Here is a 24,619-nt window from a genome sequence, read left to right on the forward strand (position 1 = left end):
AGGCCACGAATATCATCCTCTACTCGTAACAAATACACCAGCAGACCTCTTGAACCAAGCTGATTCTCTAGCGAGCACATTTTAGGTACATTTATAGTTCATCGCATTACACAGATACCCGCGACCAGTGGAGAGACAGCCTCTGGATAGGAAATGAAATAGGAACGTTAAAACCATCCATTTAAGAAGGCGGAATTTCATGCTGCACTAAATTGTAATAAATCGACCCCTGGAAACAATCGAATAGCTTACGAGATGATCGAACACTTACACCCCGAAGCACACAAACAGTACTATCCCTTTTTAACGCCATATTCTGTGACTGCCATATGTCGTCCGCCTGGAAGGAAGCTGTCAGAACACCTATTCTCAAAGAGGGCAAGGACCCATCTGCGGCAAGTAGCTACAGGCCTGTAGCCCTGACAAGCTGACTATTTTAAATATTGGTAAGCCGACGCCTTATCCCCGATCTCTAAGTCAACAAAATACTACAGCCCTTGCAGTGAGGTTTTAGGGAGGGCAAATGCATAACGGATCACCTTCTTTGCATCAATGCGAATATAAGCGATGCCATTGTGCTCAAACAGTTTTTATTATTGGTATTTTTGGATATGGAGAATTGATAAGAACAACTAGGCAATTCGCAATTCCCCGTGATCTGGCTGGAATGGGAGTCCGAGGCAACCTCTTGAACGTCATTCAAAGCTATGTCTCTAATCGAACGTGTCATGCTAGGTTTGATAATATCTTCACTCATGCAGTTACACGGGAAACGAGGGTACCACAAGGTGGTGTGCTGAACTGCGCTCTATTTGTTTTAGAAATGAAGTCGTTGTGTAGTGTCATACCAAGCACAATGTTTTATTCTGTGTATGTGGATGACCTGCAAATAGGTTTAAATCCTGTAGCTTTTGTATCTGTGAGCGATATATATAGCTTGCGTTAAACAAATTCTTTATGGGGGCTGATGAGAATGGATTTAAACTAAATCCTCAAAAAAGCTAGTGCGGTCTCTTCTTGAATAAGAGAGGTATACAGGTATACTGACTGACCCCGCTATCTATCCTGATGGAAAACTTGATAGATCTGTCAGGCGCGAAGGTAAATTTTTAGAAATTGTCTTAGACACCAAGCTGACTTTTGTTCCTCATCTCAGGCATCTGAGGGCGAGATGTCTGATGACAATGAATTTACTGACATGAGATGCCTTTTGAGCCTCTACAAAAGTGTTATACAGTCACTATATAAACTTTAGTTTGGAGCTATAGTGTATAAATTTCCTCCGCCTAGTGCCTTGAAGATGTTAGAGCCCGTTGACCACTTGGATATACAGCTTGCGACAGGTGCATTCTGGTCTAGTACCGTAGAATTCCTGTGTGTGGACTCTAATGACTGGTCTCTGCATATCCAAAGGACATATTTAAGGTTTTCCTTCGCCATGAACGTTAAATAATATGTGAAACATCCATGTCACTTAACTATTAGCGACATGTCGATTGTTAGGCTATTTCGCAACCGCCCAGGGTACCATTGAATCTTCGTTTGGAAGCGCTAGCAGAGCATACAGGCGTCTCACTTGTAGAAAATGTCCTAATGGCTCCCACTCGTCTTCCCCTACCGTGGAAATGGCGCACCATTGAATGCGAGACATGTTTTGTAGATATCAAAGGGTGCGCCGCCGGCACGTAGTATACACTCCCATTTTCTTGAACTCCGGGAGAAGTACTGCGCAGAATACTATGCAGATGCTTCCGTGTCCTCTACTGGTCAATCTTACGGAGCTCTCGGTCCCTTATTTTCAACATCTGACGTACTAAACCCGCACACAAGTATCTTTACAGTTGAAGCATACGCTGTGCTCTCGGCTATTCAACACATACGGCTCACAAACCTCGCTAAGGCTATTGTATTCAACAATTCATTAAGTGTAGTCAGAGCCCTGACTAGTGCACGAAAACATAAGAGCTTCATTTTTAATGAACTGTACAGCTTGTTGTGTTCCGCATATATGTGCAACCAAGTGATTGTCATATGCTGGATCATCATCATCATCATCAGCCTGGTTACGCCCACTGCAGGGCAAAGGCCTCTCCCATACTTCTCCAACTACCCGTTCATGTACTAATTGTGGCCATCTGGTCCTTGCAAACTTCTTAATCTCATTCGCCCACCTAACTTTCTGCCGCCCCCTGCTACGCTTTCGTTCCCTTGGAATCCAGTCCGTAACCCTTAAAGACCATCGGTTATCTTCCCTCCTCATTACAAGTCCTGCCCATGCCCCATTTCTTTTTATTGATTTCAACTAAGATGTCATTAACTCGCGTTTGTTCCCTCACCCAATCTGCTCTTTTCTTATCCCTTAGCGTTACACCCATCATTCTTCTTTCCATAGCTCGTTGCGTCGTCCTGAATTTAAGTAGAACCCTTTTCGTAAGCCTCCAGGTTTCTGTCCCGTACGTGAGTACTGGTAATACACAGCTGTTATACACTTTTCTCTTGAGGGATAATGGCAACCTACTGTTCATGGTTTGCGAATGCCTGCCAAACGCACCCCAGCCCATTCTTATTATTCTGATTATTCCAGTCTCGTGATCCGGATCCGCGGTCACTACCTGCCCTAAGTAGATGTATTTCCTTACCACTTCTAGTGCTTCGCTACCTATCGTAAACTGCTGTTCTCTTCCGAGACTGTTAAGCATTACTTTTCTGCTGGTAAACGCTTTCTCGTAATCAATGAAAGCTATATATAACGGTTGGTTATATTCCGCACATTTCTCTATCACCTGATTGATAGTGTGGATACGGTCTATTGTTGACTAGCCTTTACGGAATCCTGCCTGGTCCTTTGGCTGACAGAAGTCTAAGGTGTTCCTGATTCTGTTTGCGATTACCTTAGTAAATACTTTGTAGGCAACAGACAGTAAGCTGATCAGACTATAACTTTTCGAATCTCTGGCGTCCCATTTCTTATTGATTAGGATTATGTTAGCGTTCCTCCAAGATTCCGTAACGCTCGAGGTCATGAGGCATTGCGTATGCAGGGTGGCCAGTTTTTCTAGAACAATCTGCCCGCCATCCTTCAACAAATCTGCTGTTACCTGATCCTCCACAGCTGCCTTCCTCATTTCCATAGCTCCCAAGGCTTCCTTTCCTTCTTCAGGCATTACTTGTTGGATTTCAAATTCGTATAGACTATCCTTTCTTGCATTATCGTCGTGGGTGCCAGTGGTACTGTATAAATCTCTATAGAACTCCTCTGCCACTTGAACTATCTCATCCATATTAGTAATGATATTGCCGTATTTCTCTCTTAACGCATACATCTGATTCTTGCCAATTCCTAGTTTCTTCTTTACTGATTTTAGGCTGCCTCCGTTCCTGAGAGCATGTTCAATTCTATCCATATTATACTTCCTTAGGTCAGCTGTCTTAAGCTTGTTGATTAACTTGAAAAGTTCTGCCAGTTCTATCCTAGCTGTAGGGTTAGAGGCTTTCATACATTGGCGTTTCTTGATGAGATCTTTCGTCTCCTGCGATAGCTTGCTGGTATCCTGTCTAACGGAGATACCACCGACTTCTATTGCACACTCTTTAATGATGCCCGTAAGATTGGCATTTATTGTTGCAACACTAAGGTCCTCTTCCTGAATTAAAGCCGAATACCTGTTCTGTAGCTTGATCCGGAATTCCTCTTTTTTCCCTCTTACCGCTAACTCATATCGGCTTTTTATGTACCAGTTTCTTCCATTCGCTCCTCAAGTCTAGGCTAATTCGAGTTCTTACCATCCTATGGTCACTGCAGTGCACCTTGTCGAGCACGTGCACATCTTGTATGATGCCAGGGTTAGCGCAGAGTTTGAAGTCTATTTCATTTCTAGTCTCATCATTCGGGCTCCTCCAGGTCCACTTTCGGCTATCCCGCTTGCGGAAAAAGGTATTCATTATCCGCATATTATTCTGTTCTGCAAAGTCTAATAATAACTCTCCCTGCTATTCCTAGTGCCTATGCCATATTCCCCCACTGACTTATCTCCAGCCTACTTCTTGCCTACCTTGGCATTGAAGTCGCCCATCAGTATAGTGCATTTTGTTTTGACTTTAGCCATCGCTGATTCCACGTCTTCATAGAAGCTTTCGACTTCCTGGTCATCATGACTGGATGTAGGGGCGTAGACCTGTACGACCTTGAATTTGTACCTCTTATTAAGTTTCACAACAAGTCCTGCCACCCTCTCGTTAATGCTATAGAATGCTATATTATAGAATATATGCTGGGTACCTGGCCACAAAGGTATAAAAGGCAATGTAGCTGCTTACGAGAATGCTATGTGAGTGAATTTGAGAGACACAGATGGAAATGTCCCCATCCTTGCCACCGACCCAAAATCTTTTGTACGCGGTAAACTAAAGGATCGTTGGCAAGTAGAATGGGATACCCAAGCATTGAATGAGCTACACATGATAAAACCACAACTAGTGAAGTAGATAAGTGAGAAAACAGCACGGTAAAAGGACGTACTTCTTTGCCGATTAAGAATAGGAGACACGGTACTCACTTTTACGTTCTCTGACTTGTAGTAAGTGCGGCAATAATCTCACAGTCCTTCATTTTCCTATTCAATGCCCTGCAACAGAAGAAAAGAAAAAAGTATTTCCCTTAGGCATATCGCAAAAGCGTACCTCTCCACTCGGCAGTGTTTCTTAACAATGAACCCCTTTTTAATAGGAAAATAGTCTTATAGTTCTTAGCTGAAACCGACACCTTGCAAATCATTTGGCGAAGTAACTTTTAGGACGTGATTAACATCCCTTGTGCTCAAGGGCTTTCTTGAAGCTCTAGGGTAACTGTTATGTTTTGTTGTATCCTACGTTTTTAACGAAATACAATTGCCAAGCCCCACATCACTAACTAGTCAGAGTAATTATTTTAGTACCTATATGTTTTGCGCCATTTACAGCGACAGTCTTTAAGCTCCTCTACAGCCAGGTAACCTCTACAATTAGTTATTCATTATCTACGCCATCCTCAATTCATTGATAACATTACCGTTTCTGATTGCTATGCCTGGCTTTTGCGCCATAAAACACCACACATCTTCATCAACGCTCGCTCCTTAATTCGCTCATTCGGGTTATTCGCTTACATTAAAAATAATCAGCGATGATTTCTGCAAATATACGTTGTCAGACGCAAAATATTAGGGAAAAAAGTGCAGTGATTTCAGCCAGCTGAAATATGGTGCGTGGGGAACACCGGCCCATCCATGAAAAAAAAGAAGCTAAATACAAGTCACCAAAAAAGCAGTCTGAGGTGGGATGCTACCGTGATTCAGAAACCAATCAACTGCCTTCCACAATTTTGCGCCTTTTCCTCGTGCATTCTGTCTGAATAGCCCCAACAGCTCAAAGTAACATAGCTGCTGAAGTGTCAGTTCAGCAGGAACAAACTATCACTGCATAACTCCATAAAGCCCTGCCCACCTCTCTACCGCAACCCCAAAAGAAAAGACGAGCGTTGGCTTTGCACGAGTGTTAAATTGTCTCCAAACCAGCTTGGTCTAAGAGTCATACTGGGTCGTGTACGGCTCAACCTTTATAAGTGTCGGAAGAACGTTTGAGTGAAGCTTGATGGGATTTTTAAGCGCTGGGACAGATGGAAACTAATCTCCTTTGTTCTGTTTTCCAATCTTTTTGTGAAAAAAAAAATTTGTAGACAACTGGGAAACAAACTTTGTGACAACGTGTCTCGTGTCCAACTGCAGATTGAAAATTCCCTAGCAAGAGCTCCAACTCGCACCTGCAGCTTCTCAGAAAGTGAGACAGATAGTTAGAGGGCAAAACGTTTATTGCTAAATTGAAGTAAATAGTTGGCAATAGTTGGTCATTGTCAGGTGATGATGCCCATGAATTTCTTGTCGGACCTTTTGGACAATCTCATGGGTACAACTCCTTCAAGGTAGCTCTAAATGAGGACAGCCTTGAACGCTAATTGCTGCTCTTGGCACCGAGCAAACCACTCCTCAACTAGCGTAGGGATGAGTGCCCCTTATTAAAGTTCGTTCGAAGAATTGTAGGCATTCGTGTGCGTAGTTAAGCAAGGAAGAAACACGATCACAAGGCTATTCTCTGTCCGTTACCACAAGGCGTCATAATTTTGCAAGATTGGCGTGGGAACAGTTGGGACACCCGTCAACACAAACCCGTACAAGATTCTACGTGGGCGTCGACTTGGCTACTAACTTGTGAAGTGTCCAGCTTCGCCAACTTTGCCGGAGAACACCATACAATTACAAAAAAACAGCTCGACCTTTATTTTTATTGTTGGAGCAACGGGGGGGGGGGGGGGGGGGGGAGTTGTCAAATACTTTCTTTCTTTCCCTATTTGTTTCTTTGTTTCCATTGCTAAAATACAATGACGGGGGCTAAGATAAAGGCTGCAATGAGGCAGCTTGAGGTGCCCTTAGCCCCCGTGTTATATGGTGGCAGTGAATAGCGCAATCAACCGCACGCAAAGAACATTACATATAAACATTAAGTACAATCATTAATAAATTCAAGAGAATTTTCTATAGCGTAACAAACAAAAAAGGAACAAAGAAATGGGATAATGACAAATAAAAGCAATGCAGATAGTACGTACCACCACATTACATACACTTAGCAATACGCAAATAAAAGTGAACATCGCGTACACTTGACGGTGCATAATTAAAGGTGAAAAGATACGATGGTCGATTATTATTGGAATAATTAAGAGAAAGAAGAGACGACCAAAATTATGTCATTACAAACATTACTTCGCCTCCTAACTCAAAAAGAGGCGCACAATTTATTGCAAGGAAACAATAATCGATTTTTTCGCATAATTCTTATCTACGATGGACCACTTTGATGAAAGCGGTGTTTCTTCTACAGTTTCTTTTCAGCCATGACGCTATTTTGTGTTCGCAGGTCCACCCATACCTGAACTCCTTGGGGCCGTCGCTTTAGGTACTGATTCATTCCGTGTGGAGTACAGCGTAAAGCGACCAGGAACTTTGACGGCTTTCGACGGCTTCCAGCTGCGTTACTGCAATGAACGCAGCCACTGCAGGCAAATCCTTACTAAGCAGCAAAACGTCACTGTAGAAAAGTTGCAAGCGGCCACCCTGTACTCTGTTGAAGTGAGAACAGTCTTCAATGTAGGCGAAAGAATTGTCCTCGGGCCGCCGGTAAATTGTGAGGTGCGGACACGCAGCTATGGTAAGTGTACATATATATACATAAATACATGTATTGCTAAGTTCCTTCACACTGACGCAGAACATATGTTCGCATCCATATTGTTTGACAAAAGGAATTGGTAGAGTGGAATATTTATATTGAACAAGGAAACACATAGGTATTACGTGCTTGGAACCATGCATGTAGATTTTACCGATTTCCCAATCGCAATAACTTCTTGAGACTTCCGAGAAAACTGACCACGCGTCAACAACATCGCGTTGGCTGTGCGCACTCCTGCTCACTCCCAGATACCAGCAGCGCGCCTGCGATAGACGGCAGTGTAATCGCAAAATGGTGGCGCCCTCGATAAAACGGTCTATAGCACAGTACAATTTCTACAGCTTAGTACGCACGCGAGCATCGAGTTGTGAATGTTGTCTTCCAAAGAGGATATAACGGCGCACACTTTCAATTGATTTGCAAGCTTAAGGTCCCTTAGGGGGTAAATCGGTGCAGCGGCGTTCAATCTATGAAGTGCGCGTAAAAGTGTGATATTATAGGAGTTGAAATAAGAAAAGTTTAGAAAGCACCGGGGCCAAAAAAAAGTCCGGTTTTGTTTTCGAAAACTGCGTGTTGATATAATGCGTGACTGCTGCATGCTTATGTGAATGCCTCGCTGTGCATCTGAATTCAGGCTGCGTACTGGTTATGCAAAAAAACTTGGTTTTCTTTTCAGCCTATAGCCGTACGCACATTTTAAGGAATAATGACATTTCCGCTGGTCTGGAAGCTACACTTGGTAATAGTCTCATCTCAAGGTGTCAGTAAAATTAAGGCTGATAGCGAAATACAATTACATTAGGATCAATGACTATAACATCTGACTTCTTTTGCCTTCCACTACGCGTACACAACTCCCAACGCAGTTCCTGAAAAACCACGGTTGAACACAGACTTATCGGACAAAGGACCACACGTCATCTTCCTGCAGTGGGAATTCAACAATAGCTACGTAGAATATGTAGAGGTAAGCCTTTGAGTCCCTTAATAAATTCGTGTTCTCCGTGAGTGCAAGTTCTGCTACAAATGAAAGCTGAGGTTTTTGTCAAGTTTGCTTGTTGCTCCTCGAATTTCAGCCCCACAGATTAAGGGAGGTGGGGCAATTTGAAAGTTCGTGAAAGCCAGCACAGCATTTTTGTTTTGTTTTAGTGTTAGTCAAAATTATTCCACCAGCCGCAGTTGAGATCTCGCTATAGAACTGCATATTTCGCACACCTCCTGAAGCCTGTCCTGTTGACTCCTCCTGCGCTTTGGCGCCAATGAGCGGTCGCGAAGTTAAACTACTCTGCTCGGTGGGCCTGGCCCGTGATGTTAGGAATGTTTACGTATTTTTTTGTACGTTTGCCGCGCCACGCCGAAATCGGTGGTGCGTCTGATTCGAGATAGCCCACTGTTCATAATTAAGAAAGTAAATCGAAAACCTTACACCAATGATTAGCATGAATTGCTCAGTATTTTTGTAATAATTTTGAAGTTTCACGTTCTTTAGCCCCAACTTTGCTGTGGCAGATGCGGTTGCGGCAAGACACCGACTAAATTTGATGCCACGGGCTCTTCAACCACCAAAACTGGGTACATGAGCATTGTAGCTTCCATTGCAAGGCACCCGCTGCTGGGATAAAATCAATCACTTCGTTTTCATAGCCACAACACCATTGTCTCTAAGCCACCGCGGCGGCCATTAAAACTTTAGTTTTCATTTTCCACGCATTGTTGGAGTGCATGTGCTCAAGTATAATTTTATATCCTTGAAAAACGTGCCCATTCAACATTTCGGTTATCTACAAGCTTGTCAGCACGTCTCGAATAGTGGTTAACCTTAAACGACGTGCTTGCAGTGGCGTAATAATTCTGCAGCCTCTACTTCGATTTTATTCTTGTTGTGGGTCTCCTTCATTGCTTGTCTCATCTTATTCCTAACGTTAGCAAGTAAGCTTGAATTTAATAACAGAATATTTATGATGCTTTAGTGCTGAAGAATATCTTAGTGATTATATTATGCAGAGTTGGTGCCTGAGCTTCAGTTATTATGACCCGGCGGGATAGCTCAGTAGCCATGGCGTTGCGCTGCTGATAACGAGGTCGCAAGTTCGACCTCGGCAGCAGCAACTGCATTCCCGTTGGAGAAGAACGCAAAAGCACTCGTGTACCGTGCACTGGGTGCAGGTTGAAGAACCCGAGGTGGTCAGAATTATTCCGGAGTTTCCCACTATGACTTGCCTTGTATTGAGATATTGGTATTCGTTTGAGAAACCCCAGAATTAAATTAATGGAGGGCACTCCGCAGCCGCCATTAGGCACTTAGCTTCGTCCTCATTCACAGCCTTCTAATGCCGTATCTTTCGCTTAAAGAGTGCACGCACCAAACCACTTTTTTATCTGCCAAGCGTTAGTGGTGCTTTTATTGGATACCTTTAAGAAAAAAAAAAGAACAGATCCAACACACTTGCTTATATCCGTGTGGAACGGCACCTGAAGTTCACTGAGTATGCCTGCCTATTGAGAGGGATTCATTTTTGTCGTCTGTTAAACTATTAGACTCGTGCATACCTGAATAATTGGTCTCCTAAAGGAATATATAGGTAGTGAATTTAAATCTGTATTTATTACACCTTCGCGACTGTTTTCCTTTTTTTTTTCTCTGTAAATATTAACCACCTTTAACCTCCAGATATTCAGGGTGTTTTTTTCTTTAGCTGCACCACATTTTTAAATAGTGCCTATGATAGATAGCACAATTCTAACCCTTGATCAAAATCGCTCAATGTGGCGGCCATTACTTCTACGAAACATCGACATGTTCAGTTAAATAATTGACGCGATTGCGCTATTTAACTTTTTTAATTATTTACGCTATGCCACATATTTCAAACTACGAATTATAGCCGCTTGGTTCGCACAGCGCATCCGCTTAGAACGAATTCTCTAGGCAGCACCACTTCCTAGATATTAATTTTCAATGTGTCCGACGAAATGCATTGGCGTTCCAGTTGCTTTCTTTAAAGAAACCGCTGTTTTACCAATGAATCACAAAAGTAAGTGGAGCATGCATTTCGACGGACATCTTGAAAATTAAAATCTGGGAACTAGTGATGTTCAGAGAATTGAATATTTTTATTTCTCGTAGCCGCCAGGCGGATCGCTAGCCATGCTCGAACGCTCGTTACAAAGCGCGTTGCAGGCTACCGACGACTTTCAAACATGGGCCTTGAACTCTCCGCCGCTAAATCATAGCTACTGTTATACCGCCAGTCCAGACAGGGGGTCAGAAATCTTGCGCCTCTGGAAACTCTGCCGATAGAAATTCGAGCTACAAATGGGCATCCCATACCGAGGACGGACTCGGTGAAGATTCTAGGTCTCCTCGTTGATGCCAAGGGCTGTAACTCAACGGCCCTCAACAGGCCCACCGAACAGGTAAGACTTGTAGCCCACGTCTCAAATCGGAGAGGCGGTCTCAAAGAGGACAATTTCCTCAGAGCTTATCAAGCATTCTTCCTGAGTCATGTTATCTACATCGCGCCGTGCTTTAATTGAGGTTAAGCGGAAACGGCCAAGCTCGACTCCCTAATCAGAACCGGCCTCAAGAGCCTGCTTGGCCTTCTGCAGTTCACAAGCACTGAGAAGCTGCTGGAACTCGGACTCCATAACGCCATCGATGAGCCAATAGAAGCTCACACAGCGGCTCAAATAATGCGACTTTCATCCACTAAGTTATGGATCAAGATTTTAGAAGAAGTGGTAATCCAACCCAGACATGAACCGGCGACCAAAGTTAGCTTGACCCGGGAAACCAGAACACGCATCATGGTTGACCCCGTCCCGCGAAACTTCCACCCAATGCATAACGAGGGCAGAATATTTGGGAGAGTCAAGTCCATTCTTAAAAAGACCAATCAGCAGAAACTATATGACCTCTTTGTCGATGCTACCAGATATGACAGTGGGGATATGTTCGCTGTCTCGGTGGTAGACGCGGGAGTCAACCTGGTCAGTGCAGCCTATGTTTATACAAAGTTTGCCCATGTGGCGGAGGAAGCGGCGATCGCTCTGGCTTTTCCCAGCTCAAAAGTTATCCCTATCGTCTTCTCGTACTCGCGCACGGCGGTTGGATCCTTCTCGGCCGCTCTCGTATCTGAACAGGCGAACAGTATTTTGATTAAAGCCCTTCAAAGGACTAGGGAGAGCAGCGAAGGAGGATACCACATCTTGTGGTTCCCAGCCCATCTAGATAGCTCAATCAACCCGCTTGGATGTAGTGCTAACGAGCAGGCCCCCGGGAGAGCGCGCGATTTCACGTACTGCACTGTCGCGGATAGCCAGGCTTGGAACGAGGTCAACATCCACAAAGATCCATTACGTACTTTCCACGAAATTGTTTCCCATTATCGACTGGGCAGGAGGACATTTCCACCCCGTCACCCCAAATTGAACAAACCTCAGGCTAGCACATTCAGACTTCTGCCAACCCGTTCGTATCCCACTCCTCGGTCTCTTAACAGGATAGATCCTGACCACTCACAGTCGTGCCCCAAATGTGGTCATGACTCATGCCCTTTTGAACATGCTCTGGCTGTGCCCAGCCCTTAACGCCTCTCCACCCATCACGAAAGAACAATGGCAGGAATTTCTGAAGAGCAGCAACCTCCACATTCAACTCCAGGCTGTCCAGAGCGCCCCCGACATTGCGGCGGGACTTCATCTCCCGGCCCCATCGTGGGCGGTGCCACCAACTTGATCTTCGGGAGCCTTCGGTTTTGGCTCCCCAAGATCTCAGTCTGAGTAACTGTGGATAACCCCTGCCGAAACCCGTGCTGATTATCCGACAAAAGATTATGATCGCTCACGAACTTTCGCAGGTAACCGGCTACAATATGCTCCAACATCTTACAGCAACTGGATGTTATGGAAACAGGCCGATAATTTGAAACAGACAATCGATCACTTTTTTTATATACGGGAACCACCCGTGCTATTTTCCATTGTGAAGGAATTTTTCCGTTTGCTAATGAGAGTTTAAAGATGTCTGTGGGGCAGCCTGATATTTGTTCTGCGTAACGCCTCAAGAATACATTCGGAAGACCATTGGGTCCAACGGATTTTTTAGTGTCCAGTTTCAAGAGCATCGCCAGAACACCCTCACGAGTTACCTCAATGCCATCCTCTGGTGCAGCCACTGCTTTTATTTCATATTCGTCTAATTCTGAAAATACCTCGTAGAAATACTGATTAAAATTCTCAGCTATTTCGGCAGCATCAGTGATAATCTTGTCCCTAACTTTTATTATAGTAAGATGCCTTCATGTTTACCTGTGCGTGTGTAATATGGCGCTTGTTCATTTATTTAGTCAACTAATGTTTGCAAGTTTATACGGCCGATAAAACTACTATCCTTACTTCGTATAGCTATCTACAAATTTGCTAAAAAAATTATGGCGTTTTACGTGCCAAAACCACTTTCTGATTATGAGGCACGCCGTAGTGGAGGACTCCGGAAATTTCGACCACCCGGGGATCTTTAACGTGCACCTAAATCTAAGTGCACGGGTGTTTTCGCATTTCGCCTCCCTCGAAATGCGGCCGCCATGGCCGGGATTCCCGGCCGGGATTCCCGGCCGGCCGCGAATCCCGGCCGCCATGGCCGGGATTCGATCCCGCGACCTCGTGCTGAGCAGCCCAACACCATGGCCACTGAGCAACCACGGCGGGTTACTAACTTCCTATCGGAACCAGTGCTCCTTTCGGGAGGCAGCAGTACGCTTCCACTTCCATTGTACACTGTATCGCATCTTCGATATAATTAGTTGGTTTGCAAACCGAGGTAGTAAATCGCGTTGGAACACACAAAAACAATCGTCTACGTACTGGAGAAATATTTATAGCGGGGCAGGAGACGAAGACAAAGCACGGCTTCCGACAGTTTCCATTATAAGGTTAGCGACAGTGACGGGCGCGGACAACCACATTGCAGTGCCGTGCACCTGCTTGAAGTACTTGTTCCGAAACGTAATGTATGTGTTCTGCAAGCAGAAATTCTGCAATTTTGTGAAGCCTGGTGCATTGAAATGGTGCTTCGTCTGGCAATGTCCGGTCGGACTCGACCGCCGCTTTGCGCACTTCAACTGCCACTTCGACGGGTACACATGTAGAGCATGTCCTGACGTCAAAGGATACCAGGTCCTCATTCTCTTTCAGCACCACGTCGCATACCTTGGCAATAAAAGAGGCGGAGTCAATGATGTGCGTCTCAGTTCGTCCGGCAAGTGAGGGGAGGACTCTGTATAAACAACCGAAAACCTTTTGTAGTGGAGAACGGGTGAAATAGACAATAGGGTGCATTTGCACTCCTGGTATTTCAATTTTGGGAAGACCGTACAGAGTTGCAGCCGAGCCATTGGCGCACAGAAGTATAAGGGCTTGTGCTGGAGTGGTAGGAAGTGAAAGACGTCAGTTTGCAACTTCTGCAGATCCCGTTGAAGTTTCGAGGTTGGGTCCTTAATTAGGGAAGCAGAGGTATTAGCATCCTCCAAGTGCGCAGTCATCTTGTTCACGTAGTCATCTGTGTCGAGCACGACTATTGCATTGCCTATTTCTTCCAGAGAGTAACAGTGCATGTCGGCGCTATTACGTAGACTTGACGGCCTCACGGTCTCTTGGATTCAAAGGAGAGGGCTGCTTATGACGAAGCGGTGACAGCATAGTCACGGCACGCGTGCGTGCTTCATTTCGGATGGTAGGCTCTGCAAGACTGACGGCGCTCTCGAAGGCACAGACTTTAGTCTTGTAGTCTATTGCAGGGCCTACGTTGAAGTTCATTTAATGGTTCAAGACAGCAGCTTCAGTTTCACTCGATATGTAGGAAGAAATGTTGTGCACAGTGCTCTTGACAGGGCTCCATGTCCTTCTTGCACACAGCGCTTGTAACCTTGCTAATTTCTCGTCATGCGAATCTTCACACCGACGGCTTGGAAGCTTGGAGTTGAAACTCGCGTGTAACTGTATGCTTGCGAATTCGTTCGGTTACTCGAATGTAGTGTGATGTCGCACAAAGGAAGCTTCATTTTCCACATTATTTGTCGTGTTTCTACAGAACTCTTGCCTGGAGAATCATGCACTGTGCTTTCGAAACAACGCTGTTTCCCAAGCTTCGTAGGCACAAGTTTCCTTAGTGAACGAGAGCAAGAGAACATACCTTGTCCCTTGCAAGGCAAGTCGAAGTGACTTTTGAAGGAAGACACCTAGCAGACGAGGGTGTATAGCACCGGATTCGCTAAATGAAAGGTTGGCTCTAGGCCGGGAGAAGGCTTATACAATCGAGCGTCTGATGGAATCCCGTCTGCTCATGCAAGAGCATTGTGAATAAATCACACAGGACCGTAAAAGATGCAGTATATTCAAATAATACACGTTTCGGTTCCATGGGACCATTGTTGACAAGAAGGGAAAACGGCGAAGTACACTAATTTAAGTACGTATATGCGAGATGCCCGCAGCACGTTATAATACGTACTCGCATGAGTGTACTTCGCCATTTGCTGTCCTTGTTAACAAGGCTTCCATGCGGGAGGCGAAATGGCTTTTATTTGAATATACTGTACCTTTGGCGGCGCCGTGTAATTTCTTGACAATAATATTTAAAACTGCACTGTGACCAGTTACATTAAATGTCTATAGAAAAAATCATTGACCAAGCACTCCGTACAGATGGTTAACCAGCGAAGCTGAAACGCGTCACCCTAGTGTTTATCATTCGGTGAATCCCGACGGTTGATTAAGCAACGGCTTGGCAGGCTCCCGGATCCTCTGTGCGCAGTTACTGCTTACGGTCGGCTGCACGAGCCTGTTCTTGTGCCCGGGTTGCAGCATCAGCATGCTTTCCCGGTTCTACTCGTGGCGTCGCTGATCGAAAGCTACGTGCTCCTAAGATGTACCTATGACGCCTGGCCTACACATTTCTGAGCAGGAGAGAAGCTGCTACGCGCGCGCACGCTGTTTCGATGGAGAGCAACGACGTCACTACTGGCCCAGCCAATAGAACGCGACCTACATAGCAAAAGGCCTTTTGACACTCCAATGCATGACGTCATGTTACCTGGTCCGACAGCCATATAGTCTAATTGGGATGCTCCCGAGTAGGCAACAGCAATTCTGACGTCACCGCTTTCATCACGCCAAACTTGTCTATAGAAATTTCGGGTAAGGTAGCGGGACGCCATGGATCGGAGTAAACAGGCCTTGTGCTATCTAGGTGGTGTTGGCTAATCACACGCCTGTCTTTCTCTCTCCTTTAACTTCGCGCATGCGCATTGGGTTGCGCCGGAGGAGTTTTTGGCGTACAGGCGACCGACGGACGGACGGACGGACGAACCGGCTAGCCATATACAGCTCTGCTGTAAAACGTATGCATATCGACCACTTTCATAACATTAATCGTGCGCATTCTTCTGATCATAAACGTTCAGTCGCGTCGACGCGTGTGCGACGAGCCCAGCGGACTTGCTCGTAGCAAGAGGACGCACAAAGGGAAGTGAAAACCGCTTGACGGCAGCGTTTGCGGAAACACTTCATCTTTCATGGGGCCCTATAACGTAAAACTATTCCAATCTGTTTGTATTCCAATCTGCTGACGTCAAATTTGCGTAACCACCAACGCAAGCACCGGGCGGTCACCCGCCGGGTTGTCTGAACAGACCAATCAAACGCTCTCCTCATTCATGGGAGGTAACTTTTGTTTGCTTGAAAAACGAATAACATTGCCTACACTGAGCGGCTTGTCGCATCTAATTGGCTGACAAGAGGCGAGGAGAACGCTCAAGTGGAGAGGTATTCGATGGGGCCGAGCCACTGCGCTGAAAGTCGATAACCGGATGAAGAGGGTGGTGCCCGCGTCTACTATTGGTCGGCTTTCCCTTACTTAGCTTGCGGTGGCTGGTCGAAAATCGCGGCGGCATGCAACGGAAGCTCAAGAATGACGCTAAAACAGACCCTTAGCAAAGAAGAGTTGGCAGAATGAGGGGGTAAACGTGCCGAAATTGCTCGAAAACATTACACGGCCACGCAAGAAGTATTATTATACGCAAATACACCCATGCTCTCCGGCAGGTGCGAGTAGCCAGCGTCTGAGTGATCGGCGGCAGCTATCTTCTATTCCTTTCGGGACGGGGCAGCCTGCGGCTATTCCGAAGAAAATTCCGTTTTGTTCGGCATATTAATGCATCTTTATCGCGTGCACGTCACTTTGACGCGGTGAGTTCTTGCGGTTTTGGGACGTCGCGTGGCAGGCAGGTGAAGTGGGTGCAGCCCGAAAACTTTTTACCTATAGCCGAGGGTTAATGGCGAAAAGGGGTCGAATCAGAAATAACTGTTTTTATTTTTTCTGTCAAATCATGCATAATCAGTGTGTATACATCATATCAGATGGGGAGGTATCATGGTGTTCGTGACGTCGCGTGACAGACAGCTGAAGTGGGGGTGGTCGAAAAAAGTTTTTGACCAATCGTGGAGGGCTGATAGCAGAATTGGAATAGAAACATTTGGAATAGTTTTACGTTATAGCACCCATGGAATCTGTCACACGGCAGCTGATGTGCGCGGCGCAACCGAGCAGTCTTTCACAAGGGAAACGGGCGTCGATGCCTCATGTTCCCAGCTTCATTGAAGTGCTCGCTCGAGTTCTGCGCACCGACAACGTACAGGGCCACACGTACAGGCACGGAAACTCACAAGCAGCCTTACAAATGTCAAAGACAAAGTGGAGAGAAAGAATTTTCTGAGAGTTGTGCACAAAATTCCTTGCGCAAACTCCGCACACGTATATTTAGGTGAAACCGCGAATTTCAAAAGCAGGCTTCGAGAGCAATCTATTAATGTGAAGAACAAGCAAGTTTCGTCTAATGCTCTCACAGAGCATGCTGCGCCTACTTGGCACGTGATCAACTGGGATGACGCATACATCATTTCCACCGCAAGAAAACTGGTCTTACATTTTCACTTGCAATCTTTAATCATTCAAACGACTGCGCACATACTTAATAGGAATACTTGCACTGTCCCCTATCCGCCGTGCAAGTGCGATGCCTTCTGCACGTGATAACACGTACTTGAAGGAGTGTACTTTACCGCTTGCTGTCCTTGCGAACGAGGGTGTAAGCGCCGGATTTGCTAAATTAAAGGTTTCATGTAGGCCGGCAGAAGGCTTATACTATCGAGCGTCTGACGGAATCCCGTCTGCTCATGCAAGGCCATCGTCAATAAATCACACAGCACCGCTAAGCTAAGTTCCGGAGCCTAAACGTCTTTTCATTGAATATACTGTACCCTGGTCTGAGCCGTGTTTTCTTTATTCACAATGATCTTCCCCGACAAGACGGGACTCTGTCAGACCTTCCGTTATATAGATTAGTAGAAAGTACTGAGTGGCGAGACAAAGGTTGAAAAGACACTATTTTCAAAATTGACAATATTTTCAACGCGACTATGAGCGCAATGTACGCGGAGATTTCGCTTCCGATGGAGGGCATATCATCAGTGCTCGCGTATTTATTGAGCAGTAACATAAGTCGAGCCCAGGAGAAAGCCTACTTAAAGAGATGCATTGTTGGCGGAGTTGGTTAAGGATACGGAATAAATTGAAACAGCGCAATAAAGACTCTCCGCTTGGGCATCGATCACACGATCTACGCAGACGACATCACTGTCTGGTGCGCGGGTGGCAGTGACGGACAAGTCGAAGCCGCTCTCCAGGAAGCTGTCGACACTACAGAGCACTTTCTAACCGACACGGGACTCCGGTGCTCCCCAAAGAAATCGGAGTTCCTTCTCTACAGCCCAACTAGAAAGGGCGGCAAGCCACAGAACTGGAAACGCCCCTCTGAAATTGACATTAATCTCTACACCAAGTGCGGAGATCGCATTCCCAAAGTCGCGTCCATTCGAATCTTGGGAATGACACTCGAAGGGGCGGGCACGAATAGCATCACCAGTCACAAACTAGCAAAGAAGACGGATAGCGTCATCGGTCTAATCAGGCGGGTATCTAACAGAAGGAGAGGCCTGAGCGAAGAGAATCTTATAAGGCTAGTCCACGCTTTCTTGTTATGCCATTTCACGTACGTAGATAGCGGCCATGCACGTCTGGAAGAGGGCCGCGCGAGACAAACTAAATGCCATGATAAGGAGGGGGATCAAGAGTTGAGTTGAGCGCGCTCGGACAACCAAACTACACACGCACCGACCGACTCCTGCAGTTGGGTATTCATAATACCCTGGAAGAAATTGCAGAAGCACAAGAAAGGGCACAAATTCTCAGGCTCTCCGGCACCAGGGCAGGCAGACAACTCCTAACAGAGATGGGCGTACCACTGACCACTGTCGAAGACGCCTACCACGGCCTTCCGAAAGAGCAGAAAGATACAATCATCATATCGCCCGCCCCGCGCAATATGCATCCCCAGCATAACGTAGAAAGAAGGAAGGCCAGGGCGGTGGAGCTCCTACGCCGCGTGACAGAACTCCCTGGCGGCAGCTGCTTCGTTCACGCGGCCCAGTATGGCAACAGCAACAATTTCACGGTAGTGTCGATCAACCACAGGGGTTCGACCGTTAACGCCGCTTCGGTACGAAGCACGTCGTCGCGTGCGGCCGAGCAAGTGGCTTGCCTTGGCCCTCCTGGACGACAAACATGCCAATATCTTCAGCGACTCCAGGGCAGCCATCCGCGCCTTCAGCGTTGGCGCTGTGTGTAAGGAAGCATGTCGCATCCTCGACGGCAAAAGCATCGCCACCCACACTCTCACGTGGTTCCCCGCTCACATGGGATCTATCATGGGAGGCCCCACAAACCTCAACGAGCTGGCCCACTCCAAGGCGCGAGGTCTCGCTTTCCGCGACCATGGAGAACTACAACGCCGGCTCGCAGTGGTGGAGAACAGAGATCAACCGACCACATACAATGAAATTGCACAGCACTTTTATCTCGGCAGGAGAGACTTTCCCCTTCCACACAAGAAGTTAAATAGAGCACAGGCATTGACCCTCAGATTATTGCAAGCAGGCTCGTATCCCAGCCCGGCTTTATACCGCAAGCTTTATCCCGACACCTATGCCACTAGTTCTTGCAGGCACTGCAATGACATCGCTAGCCTAGACCCTATGCTCTGGCGTTGCCCCTCGTTACGAGGCACAGAACAAATCAATGAGGACAAGTGGCTCTCCGCTATCAAGAGCCCCGATGCCGGGGCGCAACTATGGGCTGTCCAGAGGGCCCACGATGCGGCGGTCGGGCATGGCCTGACTGTCCCAACGTGGGAGCGGCCGCAGCGCGCTGAGTCGCGTACCTCAGGACCTTCATTAAAGTTTTGCATCCATCCATTCAATAAAGATACGGGTTTGGACAGAGCTTGCGCTGTGCCCTGTCCTCCCGTGTCTATTCTGCACTATGCTAATTCATTCTGTTTTAGGAGAGAGAACTTGGAGAGTTCTTGTAGATAGAGTGATATTCGAGAAATATGCGGGTGGCACCTTGGTTCTTGAACCAGTGTTGATGCGTTTTTAAAGCGAGGACAACTTACCGTGGCTCGCTCCCCTCTCAGGCGGATGCATCTAAATTGCGCATGTAGATGAAAAACAACGTGGGCGAGAGACGTAATGGCAGGTGCGTATCCATTACTGGAGAGGATAGAAGCACTTGACTGAAAATCTCGGCCTGGAAGCGAAAAGCTGCTTGCATAGCCTTTGCGTCTACAGAAGTTCAGTGTCCCCTAGTCTGCGTCAGCAGGCGTTTGATGTGTTGCGACACCAGGACGCGAGCACACGAGAGTTTAGCACTGGCGCGTTTACTTTCTTTTCATTCATTGACCCTAAAGGCCCAGCTTGAGAATTATATAGGGGGGAGGGGGAGAATAACAATTGATATACAAAGGTATAATATAACGTGCATGTAATCGAATATCCTTGTATGAAGTCGTACATGCTATGCAACTTTTACATCGCTTCTCATTCGACAACATCATACGCCAATAATTCTTACATTATACAAACAATAATCTTACATCCTCGCACATCTGAAGAAATGCAGGAAGAAATGTTAATGTTTCTAATTTCTGAATGTTTCATTAAGTGCTTGTTTGAATATAATATGGTCAGTTATTTCGGCTATATTACTTCGGAGACGATTCCATTCCGAAATGGCTAAATACAGACATGAAAACTGCAATAGTTTAGTACGTGCAAATGTTTGTTCGACCTTAAATTCGTGATCAAATCGTGGGAATTTCCTTTTGGCTGGTAAGATGTGTGCCTGCGAGAAGATATCTGGGTGATGAAAAAGCTGATGGAAGAAAGTTAACCGAGATATCTTTGTTTTAGTCTGCAGTGGGATGAGCCCTAGGTCATGTTTTATTTTCGTGATGCTTGGATGTTGTGAATAGTTACCTGTAATAAATCGCTCTGCCTTGTTCTGAAAGGATTCTAATTTGTTAATAAGATGCGTTTGGTGCGGGTTCCATATAAATGAGGCATACTCAAGCTTTGGACAAAGTACGGTGGTATAGGTAAGAAGCTTGGTATCACTATTAGCCTGACAAAGCGTGCGACGAATGAAGCCAAGAGATTTGCATGCAGCGGAAACAATACAACCCACATGATTATGCCAGTACAAAGTCGGAGAAAGATGAACCCCTAGATATTTAATTGATTCTGCAGTTTGTAGAACTTCAGCATTAAGAAAGTATGTGTATGTCGTAATTTCGCTGCAAGTAGTAAATCTCATAAGTTTAGTTTTTGAGGTATTTACGCTCATTTGCCAGTCTGAGCACCATCTTCCAATCCTGTACAAGTCATTTTGTAATTTATCATAGTCAGCCTTACATTTTAATGACCGATACAGAACGCAGTCGTCGGAATATAACCGGATTTCCGAGTGTATACCCTGATGAATATCATTTATATAAATTAAAGATAGAGTGGATCCCAAAACGGAACCTTGAGACACATCGGACTGAACAGGTTGAAATGACGAACGGACATAATTAATTAGGACAGCTTGTCGTCTGTTACTTAAATATTCTTTAACCGAGTTTATTACTTTTTCGTCAACTTTAATCAGCTTCATTTTATATATGAGACGGTTATGAGCCACATGGTCAAAGGCTTTAGCAAAATCTATAAATATGGCATCTGTTTGTGGAAGTTCGTGAAGGTTATGTTGAATGTCTGTAGTTAGTTCAAGAGGCTGGGATTCACATGACCAGCCTCGTTGAAAACCATGCTGGTTGGCAAATAGAATGTGGTTGCTAGCCATGTACTGCATGATTTGAGAAGATAACACATGTTCAAGTAGTTTGCATACAACAAACGTAAGGGATATAGCCCTATAGTTCGTTAGCTTGTTTTTTTCGCCGGTTTTATATAATGGTATTACACGTGACGATTTCCAGACGTCAGGAATTTCGGGCGGTGTCGAGAGATTGTTGAAACAATAGGGTAAGTATAAGAGCAGAATTGTGCTTTGTCATTTTTAGTAGCTTAGTGCAAGTACCGTCAAGACCAGGACTAGAAAACGATGACAAACGCTCAATAGCTTTCGCAATACCGTCACTTGTCCCAGTGATAATTTCCATAAATGGAGAGCTATCAGAAAACTATGTTAACATATCGAGGGGCTTTTCGTCATTAAATACACTACAAAAGAATAAATTAAAACCGATCAGCAACATCTAAGACATCAATTGCAGCACCAGACTCAGCGTCAAAAACAGGTAACTCTTTTGTAGGTGCGGGAGAAATGACCTTCCAAAAATGTTTTGGATCTGTTTTTAGAAATTGCGAAATATTCTGGTTGAAACACATATATTTGGCAGCCTCAATATGTAATGCACATTCTTTAGAAAGCGATCATTTTTCTGACTTAGCTTCAACAGATTTTGCACTTGCTTTTCGAAACAAACGTTTCTTTTTATTCAAATATCGCTTAATCTCTCGAGTAAACCATGGCTTGTCTGCTGTTTCATAGATCCATTTTTTTGGAGTGTACTTCTCCCGCAATCTTAACAGCTCGTGACGAAAACGAATCCAGTTATCTTGCTACAAACAGTTTTCATACGTTTGCATGACATGACAGACAAAATGCATGACAGGTAAAATTCGAAAAGCTCAGAGTTGAAGCCTTCGGAATATGCTTTAGAATAGTCATAAATCCTCTTTTTTGGTCGCGGTTTCTTCACGGTTTGCGTTTTAAAGGTACAATTTATGACACGATGGTCACTGATATACTCTAGTACATCCACGGTAGCACGTTCGGGGTGTGTTAGAAGCAGATCAAGAATATCATTGTGCTGCGTAGGGATTTCGATAAGTTGAGACAACTGAAAATATTCTAAAAGGTCAACAAAATCTGCACAATCGCGTGTCTGGCGCGTGCTAGGGATTCTAAAGCAGACCACTCTATGCCTGGAAAGTTAAAATTGCCGGCCAAAATTATGGGATAGTTAGTATATTCGGATTGGATGGAGCCTAATACAGACTGCAGTTCCTCAAAAAAATCTTGTAGAAAGTCAGGTTGCCTATAGCATGCTCCAATAACCAAAGTTACAGCTGGTAAATAGCACGCAACCCAAATAGTTTGAAAAATGCTGTCAGTAGCAATGGGTTTTACCTTTATATGCTTTCTTACGGCTATTACGACACCGCCTCCTTTTCTATCCACACGGTCTTTACGAAAAACAGTGAATCAATTTGAAATGTGTAGTTCAGGGCCGCTTTCTTGTACACGTTCGAAAAGCCGACGTTCGATTTCGCCTCGCGCGATTGTCCAGGCTGCGCCGATATCGCGGCCTAGGCCAATCTAGTCCAATCGCGTGAGGCGAAATCGAACGTCGGCTTTTCGAACGTGTACAATATAGCGGCCCAGAAGTGCTAACTTCAGGAGTTAACCACGTTTGCGCCCCAATCATAACATCTGCATTACAAGCGTGAATGAGGGAAGTAAGCTGACCTTGGTTTCTTAATGATGCTACGAAAGTTCGCGGAAATTATAGAAAATGTATGTGTCCCACTGTCTTTCTGCGCGTGGTGACTCCGTCATGGGTTTGTATTTCGCTGGACACATTCCACGACCCGGCCCTCGGAATGGTGGTCTTTTCTGGAATTTCCTGCCTATGTTTAGCTTATCGAAGGATACCTTAAAGATTTCATCGGGTTGACAATTCGCTCGAGCAAAGTTGCGAAGCTGTTTGCGCACGAATTGTATTCGAGGTGAAAAGTCCTCATCTATCCAAACCTTTAATTTCAAATTTTTTATCTTGTAGGAATTAGCAAGAATATTGCATTTGGTCTTGTAGTGTAGAAACTTCACTATTACTGACCGGTGCTGCCCTTGCCTGCGAGATCTAATGCGATGTGCGCGTTCAATATAGGTTACCTCGAGGCCAAAGTGATCCCTGCAGAAGCTTTCAATGACAACTTGAGAAGCCTGGTAGTCTTTTTTTCTCTGCCTCGGGCAAGCCTTTGAACATCAGATTTTTTTCTGCGCATGCGATTGTTGAGGTCATCAACGAGTTCAATTATGTTAGATTCAGAATCCCGCCTATCAGAAAAGGATGAAAGATCGCTTTTGATGTCATCGACACCCTCTTTGACTGCGGATAACACTGTGGCATTTCCCAAAGAATCATCTAGCAAAGGTTGCACTTTCAAAAGGCTTTTCTTAAGGTCAGTTATACCTAATAAAATGTCCTTCATCTTACTGCTAATTTCCTATTGAAAATTTTCACGCGCAGATTCGGCATCCTTTAGGGCATCAAGAACCTTGTCTGTCTTGTCAGGGCCGGGATTGACTTCAATGTCACCGCAGCAGATTAGAAGATCAGCCGCAGAAAGCATAAGAACAATCAGTCGCCCTCTCGGGCACCATGTAGCAAAGAAACCAGTAGCTGCATGGAAACGAAGCCTTTCACCGCTGCTACACTGCAGTCGATCGCTATGGCAACCTATCCACTCTCGATATGTCAATGTCAACACCCATACTGTACACATGTAATCATAGGCACTGGGTGTGGGAATTGCAGCGTGCACTGAGCTACAGTTTACAACTCTATGAACCGGCACTGACCTATAAAATGCAGAAGAACGATGTTTAGCGCTTTTCACAAACGCCGCAAATCCCAACGATGCACAATCCATAGGGCCCCTTTGTGGCTGATCGCCGCGAGCGGATACTGAATCAGGCATCACTTGAGCCAGAAGTCGACGCAAGCTCCGTCCGTAGCGATCACAGTAAACAGCTGCGTCGATGCACCGTAGTTTACGATGCGCTGATCACAGCCGCAGTACGCAGCTCATGGCCCGAGATCCCAAC

General features: G+C 45.5%; 1 protein-coding gene across 1 annotated transcript in view; it reads left to right on the forward strand.

Annotated features, from left to right (window-relative positions):
- Positions 1-24,619, forward strand: part of LOC126518567 (tyrosine-protein phosphatase Lar-like) — a 111,605-nt gene that overhangs the window by 60,892 nt on the left and 26,094 nt on the right. Inside the window, exons 5-6 of the mRNA XM_050168342.3 lie at positions 6,952-7,242; positions 8,133-8,233. Coding sequence (XP_050024299.3) covers positions 6,952-7,242; positions 8,133-8,233 — 392 coding nt within the window. The remainder of the gene's footprint in view (positions 1-6,951; positions 7,243-8,132; positions 8,234-24,619) is intronic.

This window comes from Dermacentor andersoni, chromosome 1 (assembly GCF_023375885.2).
Source record: "Dermacentor andersoni chromosome 1, qqDerAnde1_hic_scaffold, whole genome shotgun sequence".
NCBI classification, from domain to species: domain Eukaryota; kingdom Metazoa; phylum Arthropoda; class Arachnida; order Ixodida; family Ixodidae; genus Dermacentor; species Dermacentor andersoni.